This window comes from Sarcophilus harrisii, chromosome 5 (assembly GCF_902635505.1).
Source record: "Sarcophilus harrisii chromosome 5, mSarHar1.11, whole genome shotgun sequence".
Classification (NCBI taxonomy): Eukaryota; Metazoa; Chordata; class Mammalia; order Dasyuromorphia; family Dasyuridae; genus Sarcophilus; species Sarcophilus harrisii.
This window is the reverse complement of record NC_045430.1, coordinates 158,004,553-158,017,569: the sequence shown is the minus strand read 5'-3', so window position 1 is coordinate 158,017,569 and position 13,017 is coordinate 158,004,553. Positions and strand designations below refer to the sequence as shown.

Below are 13,017 nucleotides of genomic sequence, written 5' to 3'. Positions count from 1 at the left end.
AGTTATTTTATACTCTAGTCTTATCATCTGGATTAGCAAAATATCATTTATATCCTTTAGTTGGTCAGACAATCATTAGCACATTCCTACAATTATATAATGTCTGGTTCTGTCTTTTTTTTAAAAAGTCATTTCCATTGTTCTACTTTTGAGTTCATGTATTTTCATGGGGATGTAAAACTTCTTAGGTATTAAAAATCATTGGAGTTTCAGTTCTATAAGGAGAGTAAATGTATCTTTTTCATCATTCTGTCATTTTTACTATTAGGTGACAGAGCTTTCCATGGTATAGCAAACCAAAAATTATTTAATGGTAAGGAACCAAGGCACAAGGGGAAGTCCTGAGGCCAAAGCCGTTGCTTCTACTATTCTCAAAAAGCACTAAAAAACAGAGGAGAAAACATAACTAAGGTCTGGAAATATAGATTAGAAATTGAGGAGCATAAAGATTCAAAGACAAAAATATGTGACCAAAAACCAGTAAATGTATATGGAATATAGTATCTGAAAATAAGGTACAATACTGTTGATCCAAAACAAAATACTTTACAATTTGACTTTCTTGCTTCATGAAGCCCTCTGCAAAGCTTTTAAATCCTAGTTTAGAAGAAATTTTACTTCTTTTGGTCTTTTTCTTGAATTTTAGCTATTGGGAGGTCTAAGATATGGCCAATCTTTCCTGAATCAGAAATACTGTTTTTGAAGTCAGGTGTCTAGAGTTAAAATCCTTCCAAAGCCACTTGCTGTCTATGTGACTCCGGCTTAAGTCATTTCCTCTCTTACAGACTCAGTTCCCTCAATTGTAAAATGAAGAAGTTGGTTCAGATTATTTCAAAGTTCTTTGAAATTCTGAATCCTCTAAGTTTGACTGCTGTGAAACAATACTGTGGTCAGCTCCATATACACTGTAGGCCAATAAATCACTATTGACTTTTTTTTTTTCAAAATTATGACTTCTGAGCAAGATATATTACTTTATATTATATACTAATCTAATCATGTATCATATCTCACCAAGTCTTAATGATATCTATGAATTCATATTTATCAAATTATTTTTAAATGTCAAGTTTGTTTTGTTTATAATAATATTATATGTTCATATACAGATATTTGAAGTATAAGTATTGTTTCTATCCCAATTATTTTCTCATGTTAATTATTGGAAACCTATTAAATCAAATGACAAACATTTATTAAATGCTCACTGCATGCTAGCTGCTGGGGATACAAAGAAAAAATGAAATGTATCTGTTCTGAAGGAATTTATATTTGATTAGTGGATATAAATTTTACATATATAAGTACATACAAAATAAATACATGTTAACTTTTTTTAAGGAGAGAAGGCAAAAACAGGCAAGGGGTTCTTCTTTCTATGTTACTCCCATTCAATTCACCACAAATTTGTGTATTTATTAAGCACACTTACTGTGCTCAAAGAATATTCTAAATGCTGAGGATAGAAAAAGGTTACTGTCCTCAAATAATTTACAACTTTCTCTGGAGAGATATGATTTAGATGCATAGGTATTGAATATCAGATAATTTGAGGAAAGAGAAGACAAGAAGAAACTCAAGGGAAGGGGAATCAAGAAAGGCTTCCCATAGGAAGCAACATCTCATTAAGAGCCAAGATATTCCAGATATGTGAAGTACTCTGTACAAAGGCCATGAGTTAGGAGATGCAATTTTTGAGTTCAGGGAAAAGATAGATCAGATTGGCTGGACAAGATAATGTAGGAAGGGGAATAACATGGAATATTCAGAAAAGTCAGCTAAAACTACACTATGATGAGCCAAACATTATAAGCTTGGGAGCTTATATTTTATCGAAGTGGTAATGGGGAACCAATGAAAAAACCCCGAAGGTTTTTTTAAACAAAGTCGTTGGATGGTCATTGTTCAACAAACATTTTAAAAATACCTACCATGGGCAGTGAACTGTGCTAGACTCTAAGAAGCAGAATAAATGTTATCAGAATCTCAGAGTTAATAAGGATCTCAGAGTCTGATTCAACTACCAGACCAAGAATCCTCTTTACAATAGGGCCAAATAAGTAATCATCAAGCCTCTAATAAATGTTAGCGTCTAAATATTCTTCTTTGTAACTTTTAGGCATTGCTTTGATTGTGACTGTCACTGAGGGCCAAACAGAACAAATACAATCCCTCTTCCATTAGTGAGCCTTTCAGATACAAAACCTTTTGAAGATAGCTACCATGTCACTTGTTATTCAAAGTGAGGATGCTGAATTCAATTTGATCCTTATGTGGCAAGATCTCCAGTCCTCTCACCACCCCAGCTACCCTTATCTGGATGCACACTAACTTGTCAATCTCTTTTCCAAAATGTGTACCAAAAATCCTATTATGTTACATGTGGTCTGATTAGGCTATAGTAATGCTTTTGGGTTCTGGGAAAATATGCTTCTCTTAATGTAGCTTGAGATTGCACTAGTTTTCTCAGTTTTTATTTGAGTGTTGGTTTATATTGCACTTTCAGCTACTAAAAACTACCAATTAGTGTCCAGGAAATCTTCTAAGATTTGTAAATTATATAATAGCTGCTGATTTATATCAATGGAAGGAGTATCTGCTCTGGTTATTTCCTATATTGATAAAGCTACAAGATCAGACTTTAAAAATATATATATGAGAGAAAAAAGAAACAACTTGCAACTTTAAGAAGAAAAAAACAAGAGCAAAAACCTTCCATTTGTGTAGTCAGAGAAGGCTTCAAGGAGGATTGTATAAGGAAACATTCTCTTTTGTCTTTTATATGGACTCAGACTGTCAGAGTAGGAAAGGGCGTCAAAAATCCAGTCTAACTTTTCTTTATTTTAGAGGAAATTAACCCCACCCACTCAAGAAAAGTTGGGAAGACCTAGAGCTTAATAATAGGGGAGGAAGGGAGGGCAAAGAGGGAAGGGAAAAAAAGGAGAGAGGAGGACATGATCACATACATATATTTCAGTTTAATCATAACCAAGGCCCAGTTCCAACCAATATACACCTATACAAACAAGTTAGAACTAATCAGGCTAATAACCCAAAAGGAACGATCTTTGTGGGAACAATTTTTTAAGTATTCACTGAGAGCAAAGCACTAGACATAGAAACAGAATGGAGAGACAGTCCTTACTCTCAAGGAGCTCACATTCTAATGAGACAACATGTATGGAAGTTTTCAGCAGCAAGTCAAATGTAAAATTCCTCTGAATCTTAGAATGTGATGATGGTGATAGTGATGATTCTTTTTTTTTTTAATAGATTATTTTTCAAAATACATGCAAAGATAGTCTTCAACATTCACCCTTACAAAACCTCATGTTCCATATTTTTCTCCTGATCTCCCCCTTCCCTACCTGATACAGAAAATAATCCAATCTACTAGGTTCAACATGTGTAATTCTTCTAAACATATTTTCACATTTATCATGCTGTACAAGAAAAATCAGATCAAAAGAGGGGGCGGGGAATGAGAGAAAAAAAAACAAGCAAACAACCACAACAACAAAGGTGAAAATATGCTGTGATCCATACTCAGTCTCCACAGTTCTCTCTCTAGGTACAGATGGCTCTCTCCATCACAATCTTTTGGAATTGACCTGAATCATCTCATTGTTAAAAGAGCCACATTCATCAGAGGTGATCATCACAAAATTTTCTTGTTGTGGTATACAATGTTTTCTTGGTTCTACTCACTTCACTTAGCATTAGTTCATATAAGTCTTTCCAGGCCTTCCTGAAATCATCCTGCTGATAGTTTCTTATAGAACAATAATATTCCATTATATTTACATATATATAACTTATTCAGCCATTCCCCAACTGATGGGCAGCCACTTAATTTTGTGGGAACAATTTTGGTGAAACATTGGGAGATTAAACCAGATTATAAAACACTGAGGAAATTAAGTGGGGTCGGGGATAAACTAGAGGCTTATCCTTACCTTATTCCCTATCCTAGTTAGAAAGAAAATCCCTCTCCCCCCAAGAGGGTTAAAAAATTGTTGTCCCACAGTTTCCTTTTATTGTTCTGCCTCAGTTTCCCTAAATTGTTTTGCCTCAATCCCCCTGGTTGCAACCCCCCTTTCCTGTTCATTAGGACTGAGATAATTAGAGCTGTGGAGATCTGGCCACTCTGGCATTTCAAAAGAGTCATTAATTGTAAATGTATAATCTCAGATAAGGAATTTTCTAGTTTAGACATCCTGGCTCCTAAGTCCTCCAAAGTTATCAGCATTTATGGTCCTCACCCCTCATCCTGTCAGAACCAGATTGATGGTCCATTCATGGAAATTTCTGCATTTACCAGTGTTCAGACTCCACCCCTTGCCTTTCTCTCCCTGACCGCTGGAGCCATATATAATTCATTGGAATCTCATATTCAGTGCTGATGCTGAATGCTTTAAGACATCAGCCCTAGGATCAAAATGGATCCTTTTGTCCCAGGAAATCTCTCCCTCGCAGAAATCCTAATAAAATATTAAAAACTCTCTAATCTCTATCTTGCCTCAGTTTCTCTGGCATTACAAAACAAACATATTTGTAGGCATAGTGTTAAGGAGTCAATGGAGATAGAGAATGAATAGGAAAGGTTAGAATGAAAGTCACTTCTTTAAAACAGCCAATAAGAAAAGCATGTAAAGAAGTTTTAACATAAGAAAGAGGCAATTTGATGAAGCTTTTACCTTTATTTTGTCAGCAAAATAAGGCCAAGTCATCTGCTGAGAATGTGGGATGAGGTTATAATTTTTAAAAAGAGATTTAGAATGAGGACTATTCAGTTTTTTTCAATGAGTTGATGACACAAGAAGGTTGCAAAACAGAAATAAGGGTCTAGTTGAAGTCATGAAACTTCTTTAAAGCTGGAAATCCACATAGCTTTATTGATTACTTGAAAAGCACTTAAGAGCCCAGGTACAAGGGGAAGAAAGGGAATCATTTAGTTTACTTAAGGTTGGAGATTAGCAAGAGGGAAATGGTGGTAGGTCAAAGGAGAAAGGTATTTTTTGGTGGAAATAAACACTATACTGAAATGACTAAGAGGTCTAGGCTTGATAGGAATTCAAGAGGAACCAGAAAAGAGGCACTGGATTGGAAGAATAAATAAGAACTAAAGGATAAGGTCAGAGAGCAAGTTCAGAAAGAGCAAGGGAGTAGGAGAGGTAAAATCAGCATGGAACAGAATTTCAGAGTTCAAGGACTTACTATCAGTATTTAGTTTTATAATTTTATTAAATTATATTTATTTAAATTAAAATAGAATAATTAAAATAAAATTATTAAACTTGACCTCATGACCAATCTGAAAAATCTTTTGCAAAGCATGGTCTTCCTAATCACTGTAAAATCATTTGAATATCTTCGAAATATGCTCCAGAAATATTGCTTCTCAGCATCATCTATATAGTTAGCTTCCACTTATTACCTTCTCTCTTTTCAAAAAAAAATTCCACTTCTAGTGAAAGGATTAATGAAAACATTAATTATGCCCCTATTATATCCTTCCTATTTTTCTACCTAGGGTTTTCAAAATAAAAAAGGATACCATCAAAATATTAAATAAATCGTGGCAAACTTTCAGTCAAATCTGTTAATTGCTCTGTAAGGTTAGCATACCTGGCAAATTATCAGAGCAATCATTTCAAATTATTGTTCATCTTGATAAAAATTTTAAATTTCTTTGAGTAAAGGTCAATTCTAATATTACAAGTGCCCATTTAGCTCTAGTTAGAATGTATTATATTTGTATGATTTCTTATTTGTGATCAATATGCTCAGACTATTTTAATGAGAAAAGATGATAATATGACCACCATTATTACTACTATCCTTAGAACTTTCTATTATGACACTAAAAAGGAAATTCTGATGATTGTTTGAGCTTAGAAAATGAGTTCTTCCATCATGTCAAAAGGTGACATTCTAAATAAGTATCTGTATTTATCTCTGCAAACCTTAAAGCATTATACAACTATAGGTGATTATTACTATTATTATTATTATTATCAAGTAGAAAGTCTGAAGTATGAGGATTGAAGTCATGAATTCAATACTTTTATAGAGGTATTCATATTTTTTCTTTCATAGTTACTGAAAAATAAGAAGTAATAAATATGACATTTTTGGTATTTTATGGGACCATCACTATAAGTCATGCCTGAAAATTCTTATTCTGCTTTGAAAAAAAATTTGAGTAAGTGAATTTCATCAGAACTTAATTTCAATAATTTGTATTTTATGATTTCCTGAAAATAAATATCACTCTAAATTGAATTTTCTCTCTTTCTTACTATAACTATACAATTTGTATAAGATAGCATATAAGTAAAATATTTTAAAAATGTATTTACCTTTTCATGATCTCTATTCTCTGTGTCATTATTAATGTTAGAATTAAGAGAATTGATAGTTGCTCCTCTTAGTATCAAAGCACAAGCATGGTAAGGATTTAGCCTAAGGCCCTTGTTTAAATCATAAATAGCTCTTTTAGTTTCTTTGTATGAGTTCCAAACTAGGGCTCTGGCACAGTACACATCCTGAAAAATGAAAAGTTTAATAGTGAAGGCATAAATATAAAGATGTCATCTTTAAATTACATAATAAAAGAATTTAAAATAGGAAGGTAAATGTAGTAAATATTGATAAAAGTAGTAAGAAACTGAAATTCCAGAGCTGACCTGGCAATTAACTAGCTCTGTGATCTTGGACAAGTCACCTAACCTCTGAGTTTCATTGTTCTCATCTGAAAAATGGGATAAGTTGCCCTTCATGCAAAATTTCTCCACTGATTTAAAACATAGTTGAAGAAATAAATCATGTTCTAAAGAGATATAAGGCAAAAAGACAGCTTTCAAAAAAGAAATAAGTAATTAGAACAGGTAACAAATACTCACTGTTCAGAGCATATGGAAAGTTCTTGTGAACTTTGCACTTTCAAGTACCATTTATCTTAATATTAAAATTAATAAACCTACTGGGTTCAATCTGTCCAAATTGATAGCTTTGTTAGCATCCTTTATAGCTTCTTTCTTCTTACCTAAATCAATGCAAAAAATTACATTAAGCATATTTGACATACTTTCTTACCTAAATTAATACAAAAAATTACATTAAGCATATTTTCCATAGGTATTTTGCATTTTATTTATCAGAGAGATATGGATAATAAATACACACAATATTGTGATAAATATCAATTGGTAAGATACAATGAGAAATAATCTCATTTTATTTTTTTAAAAAAGTATTGGCACACAAAATGTCTATAAAGTGGTTAAGTATGAACAAAAAAACAAAACGAAAAATAAACTACTCTGGTTATCTAACTACTATTTATGTTTTCATGGGAATTATTTCCATAAACTCAGATCAGAAAATTCTGGGCATTAAAATACTCAGCCTTTTTCAAGGCAAATACCAATAACTATAATTATTATTATAAAAGGAACAAAATTCAGAACTAGGAAGAGAAAAAGTTGGAGATCAATTTTGTGATACAGCTGACTCTTAAGTTTCTTTCCCCTAAATAGCAGAAACACATTATTAAACTAAGGAAACTTGGCAAAAAATATTTCTTTTAAAATGTTCAATTCCTCCTACCAAATTGAACATTGTGACTCTAAAGCATTTACATTACTATTCTAAAAAATCTTCTAGCTTTTGTAAATTTACCCATAAATCTGTAATTTTAAACCACAGGACCTTAGATATAGAGTTAGAAGTGTGTGTGTATGTGTGTGTGTAGGCAGTCTGAAGACCATCTAGTCCAACTGCCTCATTTTATATATAACTGACTTACCAAAAGTCATAATAGTAGTATCAGAGATAACTATTGGGTCTTTACTCTAAAGCTATTGCTTTTTCCACTGTACTATGACTGGGTATAAATACATGTCATCACAATGGGGATTATTCTTTTCTCAATATATGATTATAGACTTGGAGCCAGAAAGGACTTTAGAATTCATCTAATTTAACCTTCACTTTAAGGATGAAGGAACTGAGATTCAGAGAGGGTAAGGGAGGTGTTCAATTGAGGTTACTTCTTACTAGACATTCCAAAATGTCTAGATTAAAAGTTTAATGAAAAACTAATCATTACATATTGATTTCCAATGCATATCGAAATCATTATGGAAAGCAAAGATGTATTAGAAAAGAATCAATATAAATGTTATGTTTCATCTTTCCTTTTCCATTATAGCTTCAGCCAAGCAGACAGCTGAATGTTTTACTTATTTGATTGGGATAAGATAAGGAGCTATCTTCTGTATACAATAGTTATACTACTGAACCACACATTAGGAAATGCATTTGGATTGATTTTCCAGCATATACAAAAGGCAACAAATTTACACTCTAGAACACAACAGGTGCCTAAAAAATGCTTTCCAGTTTTCTTACACCTTACTTCTTGATACTCTTTGAATGATGGCACTGGCCTCCTAACTGTTCCATAAGCAAAAATACTCTTATCTCTTGGCTCTGAACATTTTCTCTGACTGTCCCTTATGCCTGGAATATCCTTCTTCTTCTATCCTATTAATCTCTCTGACTTCCTTTTCTTCCAATTAAAATGCCACTTTCTATAGGAAGGCTTCCCTAATCTATCTTAATTACAATGCCTTCTTTCTGTTATTATTTCCTATTTATTCTGTAAATAGCATATAATTGTTTGCATGCTCTCTCAGCCATTAGACTATAAACTCCTTGAGGGCAGGGGCTTTCTTTTGCCCTAACACTTAGGGATGATTTTTGGCACATAGTAGGTGCTTAATCCATGTTTATTAATTGATCATATGATATATATGTAAAATATATAATACATATATATATATATATATGTCTTATCTATCGAATATAAACTCTGATATCAGGGACTATTTTCTTTTTTGGTCTTTATGTTCCCACTTTCTAGCATTAACTGTCTAGGACACAATAAATGCTCACTAAATACTTTCTGATTTATATTATCTTCCTGATTGAGAAAGAAATTTTTAAATTTTAAAAATTTAATTTAATTTTAATTTTTAAAAATCAGAATAAAGGACAAAAACCACGGTGATTTTGTTTTCCCTTTTGAATTATGAAAGAATTGGGCTAGTTTTTATTTATGCTAGCAGACTTAGCATTGATTTTCTCAGAATAAAGAAACTTCTCATACTTTTAAACAATGCATCTATACCTATCAACTACTTAGCTTTTACCCTTTCAAATGCCAGAGGAAAAATAGTGATAATTATTGTTCTGCTAAAAAATTCATAAAACATTCCTGTAAAGAAAAATAGTTTTAATTTCCTGGAAAACATCTATATATCAACTAAATTCTTAAATTTTCCTGCATTCTTTGTGGATAATATTTTATTGTTTGAAGCATAATGCTAGTTCAAAAATTACCATATTTCAGTCATTTCCAAAGCACCTGCTCAGTGCCAGGCACTGTGATAAAACAGAGATACTCAGGAACAAAAATAAAATGATCCTTTACCCTTCAGGTAACCAACAATCCAGTTCAAGGAGAAATAATTTATCTTACCACATATGACATGAGAAAATGCTCTTCTAGAAAACATAGGGGTATGGTAGAAAGTTTCATAGTTACACCCAACTTCACAGCCATTCTGAAAATGAAATGAAAAAATCCAAAATCTAAAGAAGTATGAATTTTTTAAAAAAAGCTTTTATTTTTAAAATACATAAAAATACAATTTTTAACACTGCAAAACCAAGTTTTTCTCCTTTCTTCCCCCTATCACCTCCCCTAAACAGCAAGCAATTCAATATATGTTAAATGAATGCAATTCTTCTATGCATACTTCTACATTTATCATGCTACACAAGAAATATCAGATCAAAAGAAAAAAATGAGAAAGAAAAAAAAGGAAGTAAACAAACAAACAAAAAAAAGGTATAAATACTATGTTTTGATCCACACTCAGTCCCCATGGTCTCCTTTCTAGATGGAGATGGCTCTCTATATCACAAATGCCTTGGAATTGGCCTGAACCACCTCACTGTTGAAAAGAGATCATCACAATTGATCATCACACAATCTTATTGTTATGTATAATGTTCCTTTGGTTCTACTCACTTCACTTAGCATAAGTTCATGTAAGTCTCTCCAGGCCTCTCTGAAATCATCCTGCTGGTCATTTCTTACAGAACAATAATATTCCATAACATTCATATACCATAATTTATTCAGCCATTCTCCAGTTAATGAGCATCCACTCAGTTTCCAGTTTCTTGCGCTACAAAAAGGGCTGTCACAAACATTCTTGCACATGTGCGTCCTTTTCCCTTTTTTTGATTTACTTAGGATACAGACCCACTAGTAGCACTGCTGTATCAAAGGATGCACACCTTTCCAGAATGGTTGGATCAGTTCACAACTTCATCACCAATGAATCAGTGTCCCAGTTTTCCCATATCCCCTCCAAAATTGGTCCTTATTTTTTCCTGTCATTTTAACCAATCTGAGAGGTGTGTAGTGATATCTTCAGAGTTGTCTAAATGTGCATTTTTTAATCAGTAGTGATTTAGAACATTTTTTTATATGATTAGAAATGGTTTCAATTTCTTCATCTGAAAATTGTCTGCTTATATCCTTTGACCATTTATCAACTGGAGAATTGCTTGTATTCTTATAAATTTGAGTCAATTCTCTATATATCTTAGAATTGAAATCTTTATCAGAACCTTTAAATGTAAATATGTTTTCCCACTTTATTGTTTCCCTTCTAATCTTGTCTGCATTTGTTCGTACAAAAACTTTTTAACTTAATATAATCAAAATTATTTATTTGATGTTCAATAACCTGTTCCAGTTCTTCTTTGGTCACAAATTCCTTCCTTCATTACAGATCTGAGAGGTAAACTATCCTATGTTCTTCTAATTTGCTTATAATATCACTTTTTATGTCTAAATCATGAACCCATTTCGACCTTACCTTGGTATATGATGTTAGGTGTGGGTCAATGCCCAGCTTCTGCCATATTATTTTCCAATTTTCCCAGCATTTTTTTGTCAAATAGTAGAAGGTGGAGTCTTTGGGTTTACTAAACATAAGATTACTATAGTCATTGACCATTTGTCTTGTGAACCTAACCTATTCCACTGATCAACCACTCTATTTCTCAGCCAGTACCAAATGGTTTTAATGACCACTGCTTTATAATATAGTTTTAGTTCTGGTATACTTAGGCTATCTTCATTTGCATTTTTTTCATTAATTCCCTTGAAATTCTTGACTTTTTGTTCTTCCAGATTGATTTTGTTATTTTTTTCTAATTGTAATTTCTTGTCAGTTTGCTTGGCATAGCACTGAATAAGTAGATTAATTTAGATAGGATTGTCATTTTTATTATACTTATTATATATGAGCACTTGATATTCTTCCAGTTGCTTAGATCTGCCTTTATTTGTGTGGAAAGTGTTTTGTAATTGTGTTCATATAGTTCCTGGCTTTGTCTTAGCAGGTAGATTCCCCAGTATTTTATATTATCTACAGTTATTTTAAATAGAATTTCTCTTTGTAACTCGTTGCTGGACTTTGTTGGTAACATATAGAAATGCTAATGATTTATGTGGATTTATTTTGTATCTTGCAACTATGCTTAAGTTGTTAGTTGTTTCTAGTAGTTTTTTAGTTGATTCTCTAGGATTCTCTAAGTATAAAGTATGATTTTACAAAACAACTTGATAGGTATATCTAGAAAAAAGCAATACTGATTATAAAGCTAATGCTATTAAGTCATATCACTGACTTAGATATGTTAAATAAAAGACCTATGATTTTTTATTTACTTCAAAACACCATTATTGTTCACTTTGGTCAGGTTCTATAGTACAGCTCCAAGACAAATACAATTTTTCTGGGTATTACATATTCATCATTCTACTATAACATTTCCTATATATTGTGCTGAGTTTTTGTTTTAGTTGTGTTGAGTTAAAAAGCATTTGGACTCAAGAGACTAAGTCAGAAACCATACCTAACAATATACTAAAACTGATAAGAATCAATGTAGATCTTTAAGGAGAAAAACTGGAAAAAAAAACCCCAGCAACAATTCTGATATTTAAAGGGCTTATATATGACTTATGTCATTATTATTAAACTATAAATATATTACAAAATATAAAAACTAGATTTCAATTTTTAAGGTAATTTGAGAGCCATTCCCTAATATTATATGACCAAAGATTAAGAAAAGGCAATCTCCAAATGAAGTAATCTAAGCTATCAGCAACCACATGAAATAAATGTTCCAATAATGAATTAATAATGAAAGCAATTCAAATTAAAATAACTGGGAATCTACCTTATACCCACCAGATTAGCAAAAATGACAAAAGAGAAAATTAGGAAAATATTGGAGGTTTCCCCCCCAACAAAACAAACACACTAATGCCCTATTAGGGTTGTCAATTGGTCCACCAGCTCTTTTGGAAAGAATTTCGATCTAAAATTCCCAAAGTTTTTAAAAGTCACTAAAATTGTTAAAAGTCCCAAAAGTTATTAAATTGTATGACTCAGCTATTATTGCTAGGGCTACACCCAAAGAGGTCAAAGAAAGGATGCATAAATGTATATATATAATGAGAGAGAGAGAGAAAAAAAAAGAGAGAGAGAGAAAAGAGAGAGACAAGGAGACAGAGAGACAGAGAGAGAGAAAGTATGAGAGTGTTTTTCTGGTAGCAAAAATGATGTCAATGCATACTTCATTTTATTGTGCTTCACTTTATTGTATTTTGCAGATATTAAAAAAAATAAATTTAACATTTGGGGCACCCTATTATGAAGCAACTCTAAGAGTGCTATTTTTCCAATAGCATGTATTCACATCAAGTCTTTGTGCCACATTTTGGTAATTCTCAACATATTTCAAACTTTATAATTACTATCATATAATTGTTATGGTGATCTGTGAACAGTGATCTTTGATGCTACTACTGTAACATCACTTTGCTACTATTGTAATTGTTTTGTGCCCATATAAGAT

The 13,017-nt window shown here is 32.1% G+C and overlaps 1 protein-coding gene across 1 annotated transcript in view; it reads right to left on the bottom strand.

Annotated features, from left to right (window-relative positions):
* The window catches only part of LOC111721113, a 73,069-nt gene that overhangs the window by 39,072 nt on the left and 20,980 nt on the right, over positions 1 to 13,017 (bottom strand). The window contains exons 4-6 of the mRNA XM_031938832.1: positions 9,548 to 9,632; positions 6,987 to 7,048; positions 6,363 to 6,548 (exon numbers count right to left, since the gene is read on the bottom strand). Coding sequence (XP_031794692.1) covers positions 6,363 to 6,548; positions 6,987 to 7,048; positions 9,548 to 9,632 — 333 coding nt within the window. The remainder of the gene's footprint in view (positions 1 to 6,362; positions 6,549 to 6,986; positions 7,049 to 9,547; positions 9,633 to 13,017) is intronic.